The following is a 24,983-nucleotide window of genomic DNA, read 5'->3' on the forward strand; positions in this document are numbered from 1 at the left end:
GTCTCGATCCGTACAGCTTCTCACCTTCTGCTGCTGGGCCCTGCTCAGGGCCTTGCTGCTGCCAGCCCTGCCTGTGGGCCTTTTTGGGCAAGCTTCACAGCTCTTAGTTCTGTGGGTCAGCAAGCCCTGTGTTGATTGTCAAGTAGATGAACATCCAGCTTTCCATCCACCCAGGGAATTAATTATTGAGCATTACTTATTTATAGAGCAGTGATTCTCAAAGTGTGGCCTCCATTAGGATTACCTGAGAACCTTTCAGAAAGGGAAATTCTCAGGCCCCTCTTAGAGACCTACTGAATCAGAATCTGAAGGTAAACCAAACCAAACCCGTTGCTCTTGAGTTGATTCCGACTCATAGGACAGAGTACAACTGCCCATAGAGTTTCCATGATCCTATAGGACAGAGTAGAACTGTCCCATAGAGTTTCCAAGGAGTGCCTGGTGGATTTGAACTGCCAACCTTTTGATTAGCAGCTGTAGCACTTAAACACTACACCAGCAAGGTTTCCACTCCAAAGGTAGGGCCCCACAAATCAGTATGTTAACAAGGCCTTCAGGTGATTCTGATGCACACCACTGTTCTAGGCGGAAAACAGGACACGAAAAAGGTTAGAATGAAAGTACATCTGCGACTCGGATTTTTTTTTTCTTTTTTAATGGGGGGTTGGGTTTAAAAAGATGATAAGTAATGAGAGATTCATGACAGTAGTCAGAAAAACTATCTTGCCCCACAGAGCTTCACCTCAGGACCCGGCAGATAAAGTAGCAAGGGCTCTACCACTGGCCAAGTTGCCACTTGCTAAGGAAATCCTGGTGGCCGAGTGGTTAAGAGGTATGGCAGCAGTTTGAATCCACCAGGCGATGGTTGGAAACTCTGTGGGGGCAGTTGTACTGTGTCCTATAGGGTCGGTAACAGTCGGAACCGACTCGACTGCAGCGAGGTTTTTTTTTTTTTAAGGCTCTGGCGAGACCAACTACGCGGATTCTTAAGGGTTAATTCCTGGAGCCTTCACCTCCCTCACCACCATCCCCGAGCGTGCGCACTTGTAGAAGCCAAACCAGAAAACGAGCCCTAGAGCTCCGCAAACCTTCTAGGTCCTAGATAGAACAGGCAGGTGATGGCTGGCTCTCCAGCTGTGGTGCTTGACCTGGAGCCGGAGAACTCGTCGAGATGCAGGTATGTCGGCTCACCGAAGGCGGGGTACAGGGGTCGCTTCCCGGGCGGCTGCGCAGCGCAGCCGGGAGGCAGTTTGCGAATTCCTGAGTTTATGGAGAGTCGAGGCCGCCGGGGTCCCTCCTGAGCGGGGCTCCTGGACAGGGCGGTCTGGCCGGTGGTTCTGTTGGTGCCTGGTCAGCCCTTGCTAGGCCTTGGGCACAACTGAACTAACACCAAAAGCCATGCGGGGCGGGTGGACTCAGGGGGCGTGGAGGAATGCCCGCAGATCTGCCGACCATACCCGCGACGAGCAACCTGAGTTTGTAAGTGTCGGAGGTACGGAAGGAAGAAAAGAAAGAGGTCACGATGGTGGATCAGTTAGTGTCGTTTCTGTATGGGGAGGGCAGCGGTATTAACGGTAGGACAAAATTCTTAACGTTCCCTTCCCTGCCGTAACGTTCCATTTATGTGCTTATTTTGGTAGCATTTGTTGCAGTTATGTTTGAAGATCTCTAGACTTGGGATGGAGAATGTGTGTCCAGCAGGGATAATGCCTGACTCCTCGATGATGGGGGAGGAAACATACATTTTGAGAGAAAGGCACTTGGAGATTCAGTGAGGTTTTGTTTTCTCCTTCCCTTCTTTTATATGTGGAGAATGTTTCTGGTGGTCTAGCCTCAGAAATTGCATCTCCAGTCTCCTCCAGGTCTCAGACTCCTACGTGGATAAGAGCGATTTACTGAGGAAATGGTAATTCTACAGTTGATCCCTGAGGTGTCAAGTGTCCAGTTGCAGCCCATGGAGAGCCAGTTCAATTATGAATCTCGAGACCACCACCTTCTGTCAGGTGAGAAACAATGTATTATATCTTTCATAGTGGCTTCAGGTGAGGCGGTTCACTACCTTTGCTTATTCCTGTGTCCAAGTGCTAGTCATACTCATTGCCCACATTCACACTCTTCAGCAATACCATCTCTTTAATGATCCAAGATGAGTCATTCTGCTGTGAATTCTGGCAATCAGATCCTGACAGAGCCACCCCTCCTCTTTTAAGACCCCAGAGTCATCCATTTTTTCCCTTTAGTTGCCTTAGTCCCACTCTGTCAGTGTTTGGTATTTCCCTTTTAAGTCATCTTTAATTCTTCAAGTCATCTTTCTCATCTCTTATAGTGGTGTAGTTAAAAGTGTTGAAGTCTGACAACCTGGATTCAAATACTACCTTTATCACTTACTAGCTAGCTGCATGACCTAGGTTTCTTGAATTTTTTACTGTTCTGTTTCCCAACCCGTAAACTCTATATAATAATTCATACCTTAGAGTTTATTTTGAGGATTGTGCCAATTACCTATTACTCCATAACAATGTACCCCAAACGTAGTAACCAAAAACAACAGGAATTTTGAAACCATTTTGTGTTCTCATGATTCTGTAGTTCATCAACTTGGGCAGGGTTCAGTTGGGCAGGTTTTTTCTCCTGGTCTTGTCTGGAATCACTCAGTCAGTCCAGCGGCTCAACTGGGGCTATAGTCTAACATGGTCTCAACCACATGTCTGGCTGTCTGCTGGCTATGTGTTTTTAGAATCTAGCTGAACTTTTTCACAGGGCAGCCAGGTTTCAAAAGTAGAGAGGTTGTAAGCCTTTCAGTACACAAGAACTTTTTCAAATCTATGTTAGTGTTCCATTTGCTCATGTTCCATTGAGCAAAGCAGGTCACATGACGAGCCCCAGAGTTATTATGGGAGAAGATTACACAAGCATATGGATATCGGGAGGCAGGATTTACTGGAGATCATTACTACTGTAACATTTACTACATAACAAGCACTAAATGCAATCCTGTATGTAAAGCTCTGAGTACAGACATACCCAAACCCACTGCCGTCGAGTCAATTCTGACCCATAGCGACCCTATAGGACAGAGTAGAACTGCCCAGTAGTTTCCAAGGAGTGCCTGGTGGATTCGAACTGCCGACCTCTTGGTAAGCAGCCGTAGCACTTAACCACTGTGCCACCAGGGTGTCCGAGTACAGACATAAAAAAAAAAAAAAAAAAAAAAACAGACATAGCTTGTATAAATTCTTTATAGTCTCTGGGTGGGTTCTAGCCATCAACCTTGCTTAACCATTTTCACCACCCAAGGACTCCTTTACAAATAGTAGCCACTGTTATTTTTACTGCGGTAATTTTGATCCCGACTTTGTTAAGATGTTCTGTGGGGTCTCATATCCACATCATATTTTAATTATTGTTGGTTATTGTCTTCCCATTGCTGTTGTTTTGTTTGTGACATTCACCTTTCTTTGTCCCTTTCTTTCACTCTAGATTTTCTGCTTCTTCTAGCTTTGGAGTGTCTTTATTTTCTTTAGTTCTCTCTTCTGCATTTGGAAGAGAGGATTCAGTTCCCTCCTGCACTTAGAATTTAGCCTTCCTTAAGAGTCTGTTCGGAGGCATCTACTTCTCATTGTCCCTGAGAATGTTTGCAGTATTGGGCCTCCTCCTTGTAGTTTTGCATAAGTTAATACACAGACTGCATTCATTTGTCTCTGGGATTGTATGTAAAATAACACTTTTTGTTATAGAGTAATTACAAATATACAATAGGCCATTTATAAAATACAGAAAAGCATGAAAAAAAAATAAATAACCTACAGTCCAACATCTAGAGATAGATGTGGGCATACGTTTTCATTCCTCTTGGGTGAATACTTAGAATTGCTGGGTCATATGCTAAGCGTGCGTTAACGTTGTGAAAAGCTACCAGAATTTTAAAAAATGGCTGTACCATTTTGCATTTCTATCAGCAGTGTATGAGAGTTTCACATCTACATCCTTGTCAACACCTGGTATTGTCAGCCTTTGTAATTTTAGCCATTCTGATGGGTATTTGGAGCTGTGGTTGTGCAGTGGTTAAGAGCTCGGCTGCTAACCAAAAGTTGGCAGTTCGAATCCACCAGCTGCTCGTTGGAAATCCCATGGGGCAGTTCTACTCTGTCCTATAGGGTTGCTATGAGTAATGGGTATTTACCAGTATCCTCTTGTGGTTTAATTTGCATTTCCCTGATTACTAGTGATGTTGAACATTTTGTCATGTGCTTACTGACCGTTCATATAACTTTTTTGTGAACTGTCTCTCAGAGTTTTGTTCTTTTTATTGATTTTTGTCTTATTTTTGAGTTGTACAAATTCTTTATAAATTCTGGTTTCAAGCCCATTGTCATCCATATATGTTTTGTACATATTTTCTCCCATAATTTGGCTTGACTCTTTTTTTCTTAGTAATATTTTTTGAGGAGCAGAAGTTTGTAATTTTGACAAGGTTTATTAGTTTATATGATTCAGGCTTTTGGTGTTCTATCTAAAATCCTTGCCTCCCTCCACACCATGAAGATGGTCATCTATGCTTTCTTCTACAAGTTTTATCTTTAGGTTTATGTTACATTTCTAGTTAATTTTTGTGTATAGTATGAATGAAGAGTCATGGTTGGTTTTTGTCATTATCAATATCCAGTTTCAATACTTTTTGTTGAAAAGTCTGTCCTTTCCTTTCATCACTGAATTATATGGGCACCCTTGTCGAAGATCAGTTGTCCATATATCTTTGAATGTCTTTCTGGAGTCTGTTCTGTGCTATAAATGAATATATTTGTCCTTATGCCAATACCACACTGCTTTGATTGCTATAGTTTTATAATAAAACTTGAAATTAGATAGCGTAACTTCTCTAATTTTGTTCTTCTTTTTCAAAATTTAGGCTCAAGGTATAGACTCAAGGTTTAGAATCAATTGATGATTTCTACAAAAAAAAGCCTGCTGGGATTTTGATTGGGTTTGCATTGAATCTATAGGTCAATTTGGGGGAGAATTACCATCTTAACAATTTTAAAACTTATTTATAAATGTGGTATATATTTCTTATTAGGTCTTTAATTTCTCAGCAACATTTTGTAGTTTTCATTATATAAATTAATACACATATTTTGTTGAATTTATTTTTAAGTATTCTGTTTTTTTGGTTCAATTGAAAAAAATTTCAATTTCTGATTGTTCATTGGTAATACATAGAAATAGTTGGTTTTAGTATATTACTCTCATAAATTCATTTACAAGTATTAATAGCTTTTTTGAGATACCTTAGGATTTTCTATGTACATGATTGTGTAGTTTACAGTTTTACTTTTTTCTCTTTAATTTGTATGTCTCTGTTATTTTTTGTGCTTTATTATATTTACTGGAAATGTCAGTACAATGTTGAATAAACGTGGTTAGACTAGACATCCTTGCCTTGTTCCCATAGTTCTAGGGGAAAAGCATTCGGTACTTGACCATTAAGTGTGATGTTAGTCTAGATTTTTCTTAGCTTTTAATTGGAGTAGTTAGGTCAATTTACATGTAGCATAATAATTGATACATTTGGATGTAAATCTACCATCTTCTTATTTATATTAGTGTCTCTCCTATACATCTAGTGGGACCCTGGTTGAGAAAGGCTGCATTAGAGATTAGAGTATACACATTTGACTTATTACAATTTATCTTAATTTAGTATTTCTTGAACAATGCAAGGGCTTTATGATATTTTAATTCTGTTTACCTCCCCCTCTTTTACTATTTTTCCGTGTATTTTAATTCCACATATATTTTAAACTCTACAACATATTTGTATTGCCTTAATCAGCTAGTACACTTTTAGATTTACCCACATACAGGTTGTCTCCAACTTATGACATATTTGAGTTATGATGAACTGCACTTACAATCGTCCTTTTTTTTGTACATCTGATCATTGGTAATATGTACTACATACAATGTTGCAGTGCAAGTATTTTGCTGATGTTATCATTCTCATGCCAACCCCCAAAGACAAAGATCGGATTTATAAATTTATAAAGGCAATAATCAAGAAAACTAAAAAAAAAAAGTATTCGACATAAGTCAGTACTGACTTACAATGGAGTCTGGGAAGAGAACCCCATTGTAAGCTGGAGACTACCTCTACTTTTATTTTTTCCAGTGCTCTTCATTCCTACTTTACCTTGCTTCCATCTGGGATTTTTTTTTCTTCTTTTTAAATTCCCCTTAGTATTTTTTTTTTTCAGTGCTGGTAAGAACCTTTCTCTGTTTTTGTTTATCTGGAAATATCTTTATTTTGACTTTTCTAGAGGTATTTTCTCTTATTGTGGAATTCTAGGCTGACACATTTTTTTTCAGCATTTAAGGATGGCATTCTGTTCTTCTGGTTTCCATTGTTTCTATTGAAGTTAGTGGGTGAGAGATAAGACACTTTTGTGTTTCTGTACATCTTGCAAACAGAGGCACTGATTGTCTTTCTTCTGGACTATTTTTTCAAGAACAGTATATGGCCAACAACCTTTGAATACATTGATAGTGTCTCCATTGAAGCAGAGAATAGGCATGTGTCATGGATTGAATTGTGTATGTCCCCCCAAAATACATGTCAACTTGGCTAGGTCATGATTCCCAGTATTGTATGATTGGCTACCATTTTGTCATCTGATATGATTTCCCTATTTGTTGTAAATCCTGTCACTATGATATATATATAATGATTAGTGGCAGTTATATTGATGAGATCTACAAGATTAAATAGTATCTTAAGCCAGTCTCTTTTTTTTTTTATTAACTGTTATTGAGCTTCAAGTGAACGTTTACAAATCAAGTCAGATTGTCACATATAAGTTTATATACACTTTACTCCGTACTCCCACTTGCTCTCCCCCTAATGAGTCAGCCCTTCCAGTCTCTCCTTTCGTGACAATTTTGCCAGCTTCCAACTCACTCTATCCTCCCATCCCCCCTCCAGACAGGAGATGCCAACATAGTCTCAAGTGTCCACCTGATATAATTAGCTCACTCTTCATCAGCATCTCTCTCCTACCCACTGTCCAGTCCCTTTCATGTCTGATGAGTTGTCTTCGGGAATGGTTCCTGTCCTGTGCCAGCAGAAGGTTTGGGGATCATGACCGCCGGAATTCCTCTAGTCTCAGTCAGACCATTAAGTCTGGTCTTTTTATGAGAATTTGGGGTCTGCATCCCACTGATCTCCAACTCCTTCAGGGGTTCTCTGTTGTGCTCCCTGTCAGGGCAGTCATCGATTGTGGCCGGGCACCAACTAGTTCTTCTGGTCTCAGGATGATGTAGGTCTCTGGTTCATGTGGCCCTTTCTGTCTCTTGGGCTCTTAGTTATCGTGTGACCTTGGTGTTCTTCATTCTCCTTTGATCCAGGTGGGTTGAGACCAATTGATGCATCTTAGATGGCCGCTTGTTAGCATTTAAGACCCCAGACGCCACATTTCAAAGTGGGATGCAGAATGTTTTCATAATAGAATTATTTTGCCAATTGACTTAGAAGTCCCCTTAAACCATGGTCCCCAAACCCCTGCCCTTGCTCCGCTGACCTTTGAAGCATTCAGTTTATCCTGGAAACTTCTTTGCTTTTGGTCCAGTCCAGTTGAGCTGACCTTCCATGTATTGAGTATTGTCCTTCCCTTCACTTAAATCAGTTCTTATCTACTAATTAATCAGTAAAAAACCCTCTCCCACCCTCCCTCCCTCCCCCCGCTCGTAACCACAAAAGTATGTGTTCTTCTCAGCTTATACTATTTCTCAAGATCTTGTAATAGTGGTCTTATACAATATTTGTCCTTTTGCCTCTGACTAATTTCACTCAGCATAATGCCTTCCAGGTTCCTCCATGTTATGAAATGTTTCACAGATTCGTCACTGTTCTTTATCGATGCGTAGTATTACATTGTGTGAATATACCACAATTTATTTAACCATTCATCCGTTGATGGACACCTTGGTTGCTTCCAGCTTTTTGCTATTGTAAACAGAGCTGCAATAAACATGGGTGTGCATATATCTGTTTGTGTGAAGGCTCTTGTTTCTCTAGGGTATATTCCGAGGAGTGGGATTTCTGGATTGTATGGTAGTTCTATTTCTAACTGTTTAAGATAACGCCAGATAGATTTCCAAAGTGGTTGTACCATATTACATTCCCACCAGCAGTGTATAAGAGTTCCAATCTCTCCACAGCCTCTCCAACATTTATTATTTTGTGTTTTTTGGATTAATGCCAGCCTTGTTGGAGTGAGATGGAATCTCATCGTAGTTTTAATTTGCATTTCTCTAATGGCTAATGATCGAGAGCATTTTCTCATGTATCTGTTAGCTGCCTGAATATCTTCTTTAGTGAAGTGTGTGTTCATCTCCTTTGCCCACTTCTTGATTGGGTTGTTTGTCTTTTTGTGGTTGAGTTTTGACAGAATCATATAGATTTTAGAGATCAGGCGCTGGTCGGAAATGTCATAGCTGAAAATTCTTTCCCAGTCTGTAGGTGGTCTTTTTACTCTTTTGGTGAAGTCTTTAGATGAGCATAGGTGTTTGATTTTAAGAGCTCCCAGTTATCTGGTTTCTCTTCGTCGTTTTTGGTAATGTTTTGTATTCTGTTTATGCCTTTTATTAGGGCTCCTAAGGTTGTCCCTATTTTTTCTTCCATGATCTTTATCGTTTTAGTCTTTATGTTTAGGTCTTTGATCCACTTGGAGTTAGTTTTTGTGCATGGTGTGAGGTATGGGTCCTGTTTCATTTTTTTACAAATGGATATCCAGTTATGCCAGCACCATTTGTTTAAAAGACTATCTTTTCCCCAATTATCTGACACTGGGCCTTTGTCAAATATCAGCTGCTCATATGTGGATGGATTTATATCTGGGTTCTCAATTCTGTTCCATTGGTCTATGTGCCTGTTGTTGTACCAGTACCAGGCTGTTTTGACTACTGTGGCTGTATAATAGGTTCTGAAATCAGGTAGAGTGAGGCCTCCCACTTTCTTCTTCTTTTTCAGTAATGCTTTGCTTATCAGAGGCTTCTTTCCTTTCCATATGAAGTTGGTGATTTGTTTCTCTATCACCTTAAAAAATGACATTGGAATTTGGATCGGAAGTGCATTGTATGTATAGATGGCTTTTGGTAGAATAGACATTTTTACTATGTTAAGTCTTCCTATCCATGAGCAAGGTATGTTTTTCCACTTAAGTATGTCCTTTTGAATTTCTTGTAGTAGAGCTTTGTAGTTTTCTTTGTATAGGTCTTTTACATCCTTGGTAAGATTTATTCCTAAGTATTTTATCTTCTTGGGGGCTACTGTGAATGGTATTGATTTGGTGATTTCCTCTTCGATGTTCTTTTTGTTGATGTAGAGGAATCCAAGTGATTTTTGTATGTTTATCTTATAACCTGAGACTCTTCCAAACTCTTCTATTAGTTTCAGTAGTTTTCTGGAGGATTCCTTAGGGTTTTCTGCATATAAGATCATGTCATCTGCAAATAGAGATAATTTTACTTCCTCTTTGCCAGTCCAGATGCCCTTTATTTCTTTGTCTAGCCTAATTGCTCTGGCTAGGACTTCTAGAACAATGTTGAATAAGAGCGGTGATAAAGGACATCCTTGAAGCCAGTCTCTTTTGAGATATGAAAGAAGCCAGCAGAGAGACAGGGGGACCTCTTACCACCAAGAAAAGAGCACCAGGAGTAGGGTGCATCTTTTGGACCCGAGGTTCCTTTGCAGAGAAGCTCCTAGTCCAGGGGAAGATTGATGACAAGGACCTTCCTCCAGAGTTGACAGAGAGAGAAAGTCTTCCCCTGGAGCTGATGCCCTGAATTTGGACTTGTAGCCTAGAAGACTGTAGGAGAATAAATTTGTCTTTGTTAAAGCCATCCACTTGTGGTATTTCTGTTAAAGCAGTACTAGATGACTAAGACAGCATGCTTAGTGCCCATAATAAAGATTTGGATCTACCAGGCTCAGGTTCCACTCCTGTAATCCAGCCCACTGTTATATGTGACCCTGTGGGAACTGGGGCACAGGAACCAGTACAAATGCTGATGTTCTGTCTACTGCTATTGCCGTGAATAACAAACTCTTCTTTGTCTCTCACCTAGGAGACTCTAGTCTTCTAGCAGCCATGAATTCATAGTAGGTTTTTTTTTTTTAACTTGTTAGTTTATAAGCAGGATAAAATCTCAGATTTTTCATAGTTCTTGACAGTTTTGGTGACAAAGATATGATGCTGAGAGAGAGATGGCTTTCTGGAAGAGCAAGTATGAGGGCCTCAGAGACTGAATAATAGAATTTGAGGGGGAAATCCAAGGGAATTGGTAGTAAACATGTTGACCAAATTGTATGGTTAACTGGGCAGTAAATGTTTCTCTGTTGTCTGTTAATGAGGAGGAATTGGGGAAGTGGCTGCATGCCAAGTTCAAAAAGACAGCTGCCCAGATTGTTCCCTGGTTGTTGATAACACTCCTCCAAGGGACCTTCCTCGCCAATTCAGTGGTCAGCCTCAGGTTGACCTCATTGTAACCACTAGTATTAAGATTCATCCTGTGTGGATAGAAGGTTTCACTGCCTTTCAGACAATAGTTACAGAGACATGTGTCTACACTTAGCATGAAAAGGGGGAAATTTGTGATCACTATGGACAGAAACCAGGCGAATTGCTAGAATTTTGGCTGGCTTGCTTGGGGTGGGGTGCCTAATGCTTATTAAAGAACAATAGAAACAGCTAAGCTGTCTTAACTCCTCAGTGCCTCCTGCAGTCTATGATGCCAACCTTCGATCACTTGGAAATAACAATGAAAGGCCTGAGAGTTTTGCAGTGGGTTCAAGCTCTTTGTGATCTAGTGTTTGACACTATGAATTGTCATATAGAAATATATATCTCTTATTCCTTAATTCCCTGGTGGCATAGTAGTTAATAGCTACAGCTGCTAACCAAAAGGTCGGTAGTTCAAATCCACCAGGTGCTCCTTGGAAACCATATGGGACAGTTCTACCCTGTCCTGTAGGGTCGCTGTGAGTTGGAATCGACAGTAATGGGTTTGGTTTTTTTTTTTTAATTCCTTAATTCAACAATATTATTTACTTTGGTATATTTATTTTTTAATGGATAATATATACAGATGATATGCAGTAAAAAGTTTATTCCTCATACCTCTGTCTGACTCCTGATTCTCTTCATATTTAATCACTGTTACCGTTTTTTGGGTATTCTTCCTAAAGGCATTCCTGTAACCCATTTCTGGGCAGAGCTAGGATGGCCCTTCATCTGGATGAGAACATAAGCCATAATTTTCATAGTAAAATTTCAGGTGTGCAACTTGATTATCTCTTTGGAAGCCTATGGATTTTTCCACTCAATAAAATCAGACAGTTATATGAAAGCTCAGTATTGAAGTGATTGCTATCTTTATGGACCAGGATCATTAATCTTTGTGTGTTTATTGTATAATATGTTTGGAACCCAGTAATGCTCTCTACTAGGTGTTAATAATCAATTTTTCTACCATTTCTAAAAACCGAGAGAAGATACATAGTAGTTGAAGAGTTTTGTTTTTCTTTTGGTCATTCATTCATTCATGCTTTTGGCCCAGATAGTTGCGTATTGCTAGATAAAGCCCAGTCAATTTTTCTGTTTTCTAGATTCTTTCACACTTAACATTTTTATCTTATATATGTTAGTAAATTGCCTATGTATTAGCTTCTAACTGAGTCAGAGTTTCCTAATCACTGGTTAGTATGATCCATTACATGTTGATTCTTTCTAGTTTACCTCTCAGTGGGTAATTTTCACTGTTTTGGAGCACTCCCATATGGTGATAATATTTTATTGGAATAGCAGTATGTACTGATCTGTTTCACCTGAAACTTTCTCACAGTAGGAAGAACACATTTTATTTGGATTTTGTTTATTGTTCCAGATAGTGAGACTAAAACCAGGATTGGAGAGTCAACTTCAAAGGGGGAAATTTCAGCAAAAAGTGAACTATTGACTGAAGGTTCTGGCAACCCCAGAGAGGATGTCCCCCAGGATTCTGAGTGCAGAGAATTCTGTGAATTTGGGGTTAAATTAAATGAAAAAAATCAGAACCTTTTAAAAAGAAGACAACATAACTGTGATGAATGTGGGCAAAGGTTTGCTTGGAGTACAGGCCTTATTAGGCATCGAAGAACTCATTGGAAGAAACCCTATGAATGTGATAAGTGTGGAAAGACCTTTAGTGTAAGCTCAGCCTTGGTTCTGCATCAGAGAATTCATACTGGGGAGAAACTCTATCCTTGTAATTGGTGTATTAAAAGTTTCAGTCGGAGCTCAGATCTTATTAAACATCAAAGAGTCCACAGTGGTGAAAAACCTTATAAATGCCATGAATGTGGTAAAGCCTTCAGTCAGAGCTCAGATCTTATTATACATCAGAGGATCCATACAGGAGAAAAACCCTATCAATGTAACCATTGTCGTAAAAGTTTTAGCCAGCGCTCAGACCTGGCTAAACACCAGAGGGTCCATACCGGAGAGAAGCCTTATACATGTAATCAGTGTAATAAACATTTTAGTCTGAATTCTGATGTTATAAAACATCAAAGAATTCACACTGGTGAAAAACCATATAAATGTCATGTTTGTGGAAAAGCCTTCAGTCAGAGCTCAGATCTTATTTTACATCAGAGAATCCACACTGGAGAGAAACCATATCCATGTAATCAGTGTAGTAAAAGTTTTAGTCAGAACTCAGACCTTATTAAACATCGAAGAATCCACACTGGAGAGAAACCCTATAAATGTAGTGAATGTGGAAAAGCTTTTAATCAGAGCTCAGTTCTTATTCTCCATCAAAGAATTCATACTGGAGAGAAACCCTATCGGTGTAATCAATGTAGCAAAACCTTCAGTAGGCTTTCGGATCTTATTAATCATCAACGAATTCACACTGGAGAGAAACCTTACCCATGTAGTCAGTGCAGTAATATGTTTAGTCGAAGATCAGATCTTGTTAAACATCACAGGATTCATACAGGTGAGAAACCCTATGAATGTGATGAATGTGGGAAAACCTTTAGTCAGAGCTCAAACCTTATTCTACACCAGAGAATCCACACTGGAGAGAAACCCTATTCGTGTAGTGATTGTACTAAAAGTTTTAGTCGTCGTTCAGACCTTGTTAAACATCAAAGAATACACACTGGAGAGAAACCTTATACATGTAATCAGTGCAATAAAAGTTTTAGTCAAAGCTCGGACCTCACTAAACATCAGAGAGTACACTCTGGGGAAAAGCCCTATCCTTGTGATAGTTGTGAGAAAGCCTTCAGTCAGAGTTCTGACCTTATTCTTCATCAGAGAATTCACACTGGAGAAAAACCGTATCCATGCGCACAATGCAGCAAAAGCTTCAGTCAGAACTCAGACCTTACCAAACATCAGAGAATTCACACTGGTGAAAAACCGTATAAATGTACTGAGTGTGGGAAGGCTTTCAGTCAGTGCTCAGCTCTTTTCCTACATGAGAGAATCCACACTGGTGAGAAACCATATACATGTGATCAGTGTGGCAAAAACGTTAGTCGACGCTCTGATCTTGTTAACCATCAAAGAATCCACACCACTGAGAAGCCACATAAATGTGATATGTGTGAAAAAGCCTTCAGCACTTGCATGGATCTTAATGAACACCAGAGAATCCATACCGGAGAGGCACTTTACCAATGTGTTCATTGCAGCAGAAGTTTTAGCCAGCTCTCTGATTTTATTAATCATGAAAAAGTCCATTCTGGGGTTGACAGTATAAATGTGATAAGCATGGGAAAACCTTTAATGTATACACCAATTTTGTTTAGTACCAGAGACACCTTTACTGGGAAAAAATTACTATGAATGATATTGATGATTATGAAAAAGACTTTAATCAATGCTCAACTCTTGTATTACACTAAAAAACAAAAAACACACTGGGGAGAAAACAGTAATTTTCATGATGAAAGTCTAATTCAGAAGGCAGACAACATTAACTGAAAATTGTGGGGAAACCTTCTATGTAAATAAACATTTTACACAATGTCAATAACAATGGAAAAAATTCCTATATTTGCTGTAATTATTATGTAAGAAAAGCTCTAGTCTTTCACTGAAACAAATTCACAATAGGAAAATTTTTATCATTGTAAGAAATGTGTAATAGTATTAATGCAGAACCTTAGATACTGGAAAAATCAGTGTGGGGAGGTATTCAGTCAGAACTCAATAGGAACTGTATTAGTGCTGTATAACCTCAAACCTTTAGTGAACCCAACTTAATTATTGTGTATCAGAGATGTTACATTAGAAAGTTTTATGGAAAACTTAAATTCCCTCCATATCTTAACTGGTTTTCATTCTGATACCACAGTCATCCCCTCACAGTTGAGGAGTCCTACCTTACGCTAATGCTACTTATCTGTCTTTAAATTTCCTGTGTGTAAACATGCTGTGCTATTCTGGTATTGAACTAGGAGTCAGATGACTAGAAGTGTGAGGAATAGAAACTTTTTACTGCATATACTCTCATAAGGTTTGAATTATTTTTATCATCTGTCTATATATTATCCATTAAAATATATATATATACCAAAGTAAATAAAATTGTTGAGGAATAAAAACCCCAAACCAAACCCACTGCTGTTGAGTCGATTCTGACTCATAGTGACTCTATAGGACAGAGTAGAGCTAGCTGCCCCATAGGGCTTCCAAAGCTGTAAATATTTGCAGCAGCAGACTGCTCATCTTTCTCCCACAGAGCAGCTGGTGAGTTCGAACCACTGACTTCCTGGTTAGCACTGAGCACTTAACCACTGCATCACCAGGGCTCCTTGAATTAATAAAAGTATATATTTGTATATGACAACTTGTAGTGTCAAAAACTAGACCACAGAGCTTGGACCCGATACAAAAAAACTTTCAGGTCTTTTACTGTTATTTCCAAGTAATCGAAGATTGGCATCATAGACTGCAGAAGGGGCTGAGTAGTAAGACAGCTTAGCTGTTTCCATTCTTTCTTAAGCATTAGGCACCTCACCCAAGAAAAAAAGCCAGCCAGAATTCTAACAATTTTCTTGGCCTCTGCCCATGGCGATCACAGATTTCCCTCTTTTCATGCTCAGTGTGGATACATGTCTCTATCGTCTGAAAGGCCGTGAAACCTGTCCACACAAGATTTATCTTAATACTAGTTACAATGAGGTTAACCTGAGGCTGACCACTGAATTGGTGAGGAAGGCCCCTTGGAGGAAAGTTATCCATGATCAGGGAACAATTTGGGCAGCTGTCTTTTTGAACTTACTTCCTGGACTTGGCCTACAACCACTTCCCCAATTCCTCCTCGTTAACAGGCAATAAAATAGAGAAACATTTATTGCCCAGTTGACCATACAGTTTTTTTTTTTTAAATTGTACTTTAGATGAAGATTTACAGAACAAGTTACTTTCTCATTAATTAGTACAATACTGTTTTGTGACATTGATTGCCAACCCCATGACATGTCTACACTTTCCCCGTCTTGACCTTGGGTTCCCTGTTACCAACTTTCCTGTCTTACACCCTTGTCTTTGCCCCCGAGCTGGTGTGTCCATTTAGTCTCGTTTGTTTTATGGTGCTGTCTAAACTTTGCCTGAAGGGTGAACCTCAGGAGTGACTTCAATATTGAGTTAAAAAAATGTCTGGAGGCCATACTCTTTGGGCTTTTCCAGTCTCAGTGAGACCAGTAACTCTGGTCTTTTTTTGTGAGTTTGAATTTTGTTCCACATTTTTCTCCAGCTCTGCCCAGGACCCTCTGTTGTGATCCCTGTCGGAGCAATTGGTGATGGTAGCCGGGCACCATCTAGTTGTGCTAGACTCAGTCTGGTGGAGGCTGTGGTAGTTGTGGTCCATTAGTCCTTTGGACTAATCTTTCTCTTATGTCTTTGGTTTTCTTCATTCTCCATTGCTCTAGACGGAGTGGGACCAGTGGATTATCATAGATGGCTGCTCACAAGCCTTTAAGACCCCAGACGCTGCTCAACAAAGTAGGATGTAGAACATTTTCTTTATAAACTATGTCAGGCCAATTGAGCTAGATGTACCCTGAGACCATGGTCCCCAGCCCTCAGCCCAGTAATTCGGTCCTGAGGGAGTTTGGATGTGTCTGTGAAGTTTCCATGACCTTGCCTTTGACCATACAATTTGGTCAACATGTTCACTACAAATTCCCATGGACTTCCTCCTCAAATCCTATTATTCAGGCTGTGAGGCCCTCATACTTCCTTTTCCAGAAAGCCATGTCTCTGTCAGTATCTCATCCTTGTCACATAAACTGTGAAGAACTATGAAAAATCTGAGATTTTATCCTACTTGCAAGCTGACATGTCAGCCTACTATGATTCATGGCTGCTGGAAGAAGACTAGACACTCCTAGGTGAGAGACAAAGAAGAGCTTGTTAACAGCAATTGCAGTAGACAGAATATCAGCATTTGCACTGGTTCCCGTGTGCCAGTTCCCACAGGGTGACACATTCAGTGGGTTGAATTACAGGAGTGGATCCCTGAGCTTAGTAGATCAAAGTCTTTTATAACGGGCAGTAAGCATACCTGTTCTCCACTTCAGCCGAGACACTATCACTATATTCAAAGGCCATTGGCCATATAATGTCCAACAGTCCAGAAGAAAGGCAATTAGTTTCTCTGTTTGCAAGATGTACAGAAACACAAAAGAGTCATGGAGAATTATCTCTCATCCACTAACTTCAATAGAAACAGTGGAAACCAGAAGACAAAACAGAATGCCACCTTTAAATTGCTGAATGAAAATATGTCAACCTAGAATTCCGTAACAAGAGAAAATGCGTCTAAGAAAAGTCAAAGATATTTCCAGATGAAAACACTGAGAAAGGTTCTTACCAACAGGCCTGCACTGAAAAAAATACTAAGGGGAATTCAAGAAGAAAGAGGAGGAGGAGGAGGAGGGAAAGAAGAAGAAGAAAAAAATTTCCAGATGGAAGCAAAATGTAGGAATGAAGAGCATTGGAAAATGTAAAGTACAGGCAGTCCACAGCTTACAACGGGGCTCTGTTCTGGTGATTCCTTGTAAGTTGGTTCTGAATACCTCATTTTTTTTGGTTTTCATTATTACTGCCTTTTGTTATCAGTATCTTTTTTTTTTAATAATTTTTATTGTGCTTTAAGTGAAAGTTTACAAATTAAGTCAGTCTCTCACCCAAAAACCCATATACACCTTGCTACACACTCCCAATTACTCTCCCCCCAATGAGACAGCCTGCTCTCTCCCTCCACTCTCTCTTTTCGTGTCCTTTTCGCCAGCTTCTAACTCCCAGTTATCAGTATCTTTATAAATTTGATTTTTATTTGTCTTTGGGGGTTGGCATGAGAATGATAACATCAGCAAACGACACACTGTAACGCTGTATGTAGTACATATTACTAATGATAAGATGTACAAAAAAAAAGGGGCTATTGTAAGTGCAGTTCGTTGTAACTCAGATATGTCATAACTCGAGGACTACCCGTATGTGGGTAAATCTAAATGTGTACTAACTGATTAAGGCAATAAAAATACCTAGTGGAGTTTTAAATACATGTGGAATAAAGTACATGGAAAAATTGCACAAGAGGAGGAGGTAAATAGAATTCAGTATCATAAAGGCTTTGGATTGTCCAAGAAATGCTATATTAAGATAAATTGTAGTAAATCAAATGTGTATATTGTAATCTCTAAGTAGCCTTTCTCAACCAGGGTCCCGCTAGATGTATAGGAGAGACTTAATAGAAACAAGAAGATGGTAGATTTACATCCAAACATATCGGTTATTATGCTGCATATAAATTGACCTAACTACTCCAATAAAAAGCTAAGAAAAACCTACACCTAACATCGTACTTAATGGTTCAAATACTGAATGCTTTTCCCATAGAAATAAGGGAGCAAGGCAAGAATGTCTACTCTTACCACTTTTATTCAACACTGTACTGACATTTCTAATCAATGTAATAAAACATTAAAAATAACAGAGAAATACAAATTAGAAAGAAGTAAAGCTATTTATAGATTACACACTCATGTACATAGAAAATCCGAAGGTATCTCAACAAAGTTATTAATAGTTGTAAATGAGTTTATTAGAGTGTCTTCATTATCTAATGCTGCTATAACAGAAATGCCACAAGTGGATGGCTTTAATAAAGAGAAATTTATTCTCTCACAGTCTAGGAGGCTAGGAGTCCAAATTCAGGGCATCTGCCCTAGGACAAAACTTTCTACAGATTTTGGGGCAAGGTCCTTGTCATCAGTCTTTCCCTGGTCTAAGATCTTCTCAATGCAGGAACCCCAGGTTTAAAGGACGCGCTTCACTCCTGGTGCAGCTTTCTTGGTGGTGTGAACTCCTCCTGTCTCTCTGCTTGCTTCTCTCTTTTATATATCAAAAGAGATTGATTGAATATAGACCCTAATCTTGTAGATTGAGTCCTGCCTCATTAAGATAAAAAAAAAACTGCCTCTAATCCTGCCTCATTAACATCATGGAGGTAGGATTCACAACACATAGGAAAATCATATCAGATGTCAAAACTGTGGATAATCACACACTCCTAGGAATCATGGCGTAGCCAAGTTAACACACATTTGGGGGGACACAATTCAATCCATAACATAAAGTAATACGCTAAAGCCAACTATTTATATTATCAAAAACCAAACCAAACTCTTTGCTACCGAGTTGATTCCAACTCATTGAGACCCTATAGGACAGAGTAGAACTGCCCCATGGGGTTTCCAGGGAGCAGCTGGTGGATTTGAACATGCTGACTGTCTTAGTTATCTAGTGCTGCTGTAACAGAAATACCACAAGTGGATGCCTTTAACAAAGAAATTTATTCTCTTTGTTTAGGAGGCTAGAAGTCCAAAAAAGGTTTTTTTCTCTCTGTTGGCTCTGGAGGAAGGCCCTTGTCATCAGTCTTCCCTGGTCAAGGAGCTTCTCATTGCAGGGACCCCAGGCCCAAAGGACATGCTATTTTCCTGGCTCTTGTTTGTTGGAGGTATAAGGTCTCCATGTCTCTCTGTTTGCTTTTCTCTTATATCTCAAAAGAGATTGACTTAAGACACAACCTAATCTTGAAGATTGAATCCTGCCTCATCAACATAACTGAGAGTAATCTCTCCTCATTAACATCATAGAGGTAGGATTTACAACACAGGAAAATCACATCGGATGTCAACAGTTACACAGTACTGGGAATCATGGCCTAGCCAAGTTGACATACATTTTTGGGGGACATAATCCAATCCATAACATTCCATCCTTTAAAAAAAAAAAAAAAATTCCATCCTTTGGCCCCCCAAAATTCATGTGCTTGCCACGATGGCAGGCCTGAGCCAGAGTCCTGAGACCCTCATTCCAGTTCCAGGATCACCAAGGACCCTCCACATTACACCTTCCCGTAGGAACGATTATGCAGGAGCCCTAATTAAACCCCGAAGCTCTTGTTCACAAAGCAGCCTTGACTCCAAGGCTCCTTTAAACCTAGCTGTCAGAGGGTCATCCTGTCCTCCGCCCTGCTGCCTGCACAGAAGGACCACAGAGCTGAACAGGCCATTCAGAACCCGGACAATCTTCCCATTATACACCACTCAGGACAAGGCCTCGGAAGCTCAGCCAAGGGCCACCTCGTCCCATGCCTCAGCACTGCGTCTGGGAGGCTCCCAGGCCCTCAAGTCCCAGCACCCAGCAGTACTTACTCTTTGCTCCTATTTCCTTCTAGTCCTCTCTGGCATAGAGCCTACTATAGATAAATACTAGGCTGGGATTCCTGCTCCTGCTCATCCTGTGCCTCTTTTCCTAGTTTCTGAACCTTAGTTCCTGGGCCTCAGTCTTCCTTTTCAGTACAATGTAGATACCACCTACCCTGACCAACTCACTAAGTGGTGCAGGAGAATGAGAGAGGGCTCAGAGATCAGCTTCTAGGTACCTGGGGCCATCCCTAATTGTCTGGGCTAGTGGCTGGGAGTTGATGGTCAGCTCACCAATGGGCGAGGACAGTGATGACGATGTTTATAGTTAATCTTTATGGCATACACAGCATTCACACTTAGATGTGTGTGTATGTGCATGTGTGTGTGTGTATGTGTGTGTGAATTAACCCACTGATATTTTCTCTCAACTGTGGGGGCGAGGAGACAGGCCCAGAGGCCTTGAGGAACATGGCTTCAAGTCTGTGCTTGTTCTTGAGTTGTCCCCTTTCCCAGTTTCCAGAATATGGTGTTGGCTTCCGGGACCTCCGGGGGATCAAGGAGATTTCTGGTTCTGGTATGCTGGACACATGGGTCCTAAAGTGTGATGGCTCAGTTCCAGCAGTCCCCAGTTTCCAGAGGCACATGATTCCCATTTTGATATGAGGGCTTCCCCCACATCCAGCTGAGCCTAGGTTCAGACCCCATTATCACATTGCCCCAGCAGAAAAGCCCTCCCTCTTGGCCCCCTCGATGAAACTACCTCTAAGCCTGGTGCCCACTCTTAGCTAAGCCTGGAGATGGCACACGTGGGTGGTCAGTGGCCACTGAGGGCATGAGGAAATGCTGCCTCCAGGGCTATCTGGGCAGGTTAGGATCACGGGGCACGAGTTCAGGGACAGAGGGCTGACAGCATGCAGCTGAGACCCACTGCCTACTCATGGCCCTTGTCCTTCTTGCCCTTCATCACTTCTAGCCTCTGAGGTCACCTGCACCAGCTCCTGGTCCTCAGGCTCACCTCTTCTACACTGTCCCTTCCCTGGCCTTGCAGAGCCTTGTCCTGGCTGGTCACCTGGGTGGGGGGTGGAGGGTGGGAGCAAGAGAACCTGCCTACCTTCTCACTCCCCACACCTGGGCATCTCCTGGCTCCTTCCACCTTTTAACCCCACCCCTGGGCATGCTCAGGGCCCTACACCTCCTACTGGGCCAGCTCCTGACCCGTCCAACCTCCTAATCACCTGCTACTGCGTGTTCTCCTGCTGGTCTCCCCTCCTCACTTCCCTCGAAGGGCTGCTTCCACCCTTTCACCTGCTGCAGTACCCACACCTGGTCGGACTCCTGACACTTTGGACCTCCTCATTCTCCACACCTTTGCTACCTCCTGGTCTTTACCATCTGTTTTTTGGCCTCACCTGTGCCTTCTCCTTAGCCCTCTTACCTCATTAACCCTAAGGCTCTGCCTTCACCTAGCCCTTCTCACCTCTGTAACACAAATGAATGACCCTGCCCAATTCCTTAGTACCCACATCCAGGCTATCTCCTGACTCCTCCCACCTCCTCATTCCTGAGACCTGGGCATTCTCTTGGCCACTGCAACCTCCTCCCAATAACTGGGCTGCCACCTGGCCCCTCCCACATCCTCAGTTCCCGTTCTTGAGGGACATTTTGACCCTTCAGACCTGCTCTCTTCACATACCTGGACTTCTGACCCCTGCCAAGTCCTCATTTTCCAAAACTGGCTGCTTCCTAAGCCCTCCTACCCCTCATTACTAGCAGCTCTGTGACATCCTATCCCTGCCCACATGCTTACCCTTCACACCTGTGCCTTCTCCTCACCCAGACCACCTCCTGAGTACCATCACCTAGCTGTCTCCTGACCCCTTTTTCCTTCTTAAAACCTAAGGTTGGGTGGCCCATCAAGCCTCCTAACTACTCAGTCCTAGGCCTTCTCCTAGCCCTGCCCACCTTCTCCATGCTGATACCTAAACCCTCCTACCTCCTCACTTCCCAAGTGGCTTTACCTCCTGACTCCCCCCACCTTCTCATTTGACACACCTGTCTTTTACCTGTCCTCCACCCCACACCCCTCCCTCACCTCCCCTACATGGATTGCCGGGGGTCTCCACCACCTACTCACTGACCACACCTGTGCCTTCTCCTCACACTTTCCACCTCTGCAGACTTTTGCTGTCTTATGACCCCTCCACCTTCTCACTTCCCATATGTGGACTGCCTCCTGACCCCTCCTCCCTCCTCAACAACCATATCTTGACTTCCACTCACCCAGCCCACCTCATCACTCCCTACACCTGTGCCTTCTACTGATCCTCCTTTTGCCTTATTCCTGACACCTGTGTGGTTTCCTCATTGGCCACACCTGTGCACTCACTGACACACTGCTCCCTTCCATTTCCTCCCACAACTGTGTCTTCTTGTGGGCTGTCCCTCCTCCTCACTCCTACACCCTCTTCCCTTACCATTACTGGGCCACCACCTGACCCCTCCTACCTCTCCATTACCACACCTGATGGTGGTGTCCTGGCCCATTCAACCCTCTCATTTCCCGTCAGGGCTTTGAACCAGGCCCATCACGTTTGAACCCCTGATGAGAATTTGCATTTTTAACAAGTTCACAGGTGATGCTAATGCTGCTGGTTAGGGCCCAGTTCTGGGAACCATCCATAGTGCATGGGTTCTCAAATTTATTATACATAAAAATCACCTGGGAATCTTGTGCAAATGTAGATTCTGATTCAGTATATCTGGGGGGGAAAGCAAATTGTCAGCAGGGGTTGGAACTAGAAAGAACTTGTTGGAAGTCCTGCTTCCTGTAGTGGGTCTAACCCCTCTCCTACCTACTCACTCACCACACCAATGTTGCCTCCAGACCCCTACTGTCTCCTTGTCACCTACATTTAGGAGTTCTCCAGGGCTCTCCCACCTCCTCACATCCAACGGTTTTTCTGCCTCTTGATCCCTCCCAACTCCACTCCCCACACTTGGACTGTGTCCTCACCTTTCCCTCCTCCCTACCCAACCCTGGGATTTATCATGAAGACAGGCACTCGCGTAAATAACCGCCCATGAACAGTCACAGAAGTACTACTCTCATCATTCAAAAGGTGGACACAACTCAAATGTCCACCAAGAGATGAATGGATGAGCAAAGTCTGGTCCATCCATACAATGGAATACCAATAAGTGTTAACAGGAATTAGATACTGATGTGGGTTAAAGCATGGATGAACCTGCAAGACATTAAGGTAAGTGAAAGAAGCTAGGTATTTGCATTTAGGTAAGAAATCCTGAATAGATAAACCCATAGAAGCCAAAAGCCCATCACTGGTTGCCCTAGGCTAGGGAGGGGCATCTGGAGGACTGCTTCTTGAGGACAGGGCTTCTGTTTGTGTGATGACAATGTTCTGGAAGTAGATACTGGTGGTAGTTAAATAGGAACGTGAAAGTACTTAAAGTCAGTATATTACACACTTTAGAACTATTGGGTTAAGCCCTCGATTACTAACCTAAATGTCCACTCTTGAACCCACCAGCTGTTTCTTGGGAGAAAGGTGTGGCAGTCTGTTTCAGTAAAGATTTACAGCTTTGGAAACCCTATGAGGCAGTTATACTCTGTCCTGTGGGGTTGCTATGATACAGTATTGACTTGATGGCAACAGGTTTTAAAACTATTAAAACAAAACTTCATTTTGTGAGAAATCTAGCAGTTAAAATAGTGTAAACTAGAGAGTATAAAGTGACCTAGAAAAATACTACATACAACAAAACCAAAAAAATACCATCTTAAGTAAAGGGCAGAAAAGATCTGATTCTGTAGCTAATGCTCCCTGGCTCTGCCTGAGGAGCTGCTGTGGAGGAGGTGTGGCAACTGGCTCAGCCTCTGGTGTCCGGGCCAGAGCAGGAGATGGTGGACCTGGTGCTACATTGAGCCCCGGTGTTGGTGCAGGTGCAGAATGGACATTAGCACATGGTACGAGAGCTGATTCTGGAGGTGGCCCAGGATGCGAATCCAGTCCTACAGCAGGCTCCTGTTCTGGTGCTAGTGAGGGAGCTGATATTGGAATAACTGATGCTTTCTGGAGCTCCAATGTTGGTGCAGGAACAGGGTTGACATCAGCAGGTGGTATAGGAGCCAACCCAGGTTTAAAATCTGGCCCTCCAGCAGACTCTTCATGTGGTACCAGTGGTGGAGCTGGTCTACTATGGAGCTCTGGTATCTCTGCAGGAGCTGGTTCTACCCCAGGAAGTAGTTCTAGAGACAATTCTGGAGGTGAAGCCAGATCTTGAGCTACTTTTAAAATTGGTGCTGGCCCTCGCTCTGGAATTGCAAGAAGAGAAAAACTCACCAACATGTCTGCCTTTTCTTGGGCATTTCCAGTGATGGAAAACATCCCACTGCCATGAAGAGAAGCCCATCCCCAAGATTTCCACCCTAGGAAGGCTTCCCAGAGGTTACTCTGAGCTCTGGATGAACCCAAGCCACTGGAGACTCCTCCCTGTGTGGCTCCCCCAAACCCCCTTGTATGCTCCCATGGAGGCATGCCCAGTCCTCCTCACCCACTGGCTCTGCCTCCATGACATCCAGGTGACCCATCTGGACAAGAAGAAGGTGAGCCCAGTGCTCCAGCTCTGATCTGGGCATGTTCACCTGCACATACTCCACCAGGAGTTTGAGGCAGGGGAAGTATGGGGGCTGATCAAGATCCTTGGAGTATTCATTGAGCCACGTGCTCAGACTGAAAGAGATGGTGCTGGGGGTGGGTGGTGAAGAGCAGTGTCAAAGGCCTGGCCCTTCCCACCACACTGCCCCCCCAGTGCACCCCTACAACAGGCTGGCTCCGTGTGTCTGCTCCTGCCCTTCTGCAGGCCAGTCACATGCCCATCCCCCAACTCTGGCTGTCCTGGCAGTGGCAGGCTTGGTTGCTGAGGAGAAGGCTAGCACAGAGCTTCGGTTTCCCATCAATGATCTCACAAGCTCTCTTTCCTTAGGAAGCCTGACTCATGTCCAGCTTATCCCATGGCTCTTCCCCACCAAAGAGTAAACCCCTGGTGGGCAAGGAGGGGTGTGTTTGCGTGTTCTCCTCAGAGCCTGGCATACAGTAATGTTCCATGGATATCTGACTGCCGAGGGACACACAGAGTCAGTCCCCTGCCCCAGCCTGCCCAAGACCTCGGGCTCCTCCATCTGCAGTGT

At 42.3% G+C, this 24,983-nt stretch overlaps 2 protein-coding genes and 1 long non-coding RNA gene across 4 annotated transcripts in view; 2 read left to right on the forward strand and 1 right to left on the reverse strand.

Annotated features, from left to right (window-relative positions):
* The first annotated feature begins 1,275 nt into the window (after positions 1-1,275).
* Positions 1,276-24,983, forward strand: part of LOC135232860 (uncharacterized) — a 34,892-nt gene continuing 11,184 nt past the window's right edge. Inside the window, exon 1 of the long non-coding RNA XR_010323475.1 lies at positions 1,276-2,003. This is a non-coding gene — a long non-coding RNA (uncharacterized LOC135232860). The remainder of the gene's footprint in view (positions 2,004-24,983) is intronic.
* Positions 11,277-14,478, forward strand: LOC135232730 (zinc finger protein 271-like). Its single transcript, XM_064293470.1, has 2 exons — positions 11,277-11,331; positions 11,941-14,478. The coding sequence occupies exons 1-2, from the start codon at positions 11,277-11,279 to the stop codon at positions 13,893-13,895; spliced, it is 2,010 nt and encodes a 669-aa protein (XP_064149540.1). The 3' UTR covers positions 13,896-14,478.
* LOC104845536 (ral guanine nucleotide dissociation stimulator-like) overlaps positions 13,881-24,983 on the reverse strand; it is a 30,503-nt gene continuing 19,400 nt past the window's right edge. For both annotated transcript variants that reach the window (XR_010323462.1, XM_064294614.1), the window contains exon 4: positions 13,881-24,107. The gene's annotated coding sequence lies outside the window, so the exon portion shown is untranslated. The remainder of the gene's footprint in view (positions 24,108-24,983) is intronic.

Source organism: Loxodonta africana, chromosome 11, assembly GCF_030014295.1.
Source record: "Loxodonta africana isolate mLoxAfr1 chromosome 11, mLoxAfr1.hap2, whole genome shotgun sequence".
Taxonomy (NCBI): domain Eukaryota; kingdom Metazoa; phylum Chordata; class Mammalia; order Proboscidea; family Elephantidae; genus Loxodonta; species Loxodonta africana.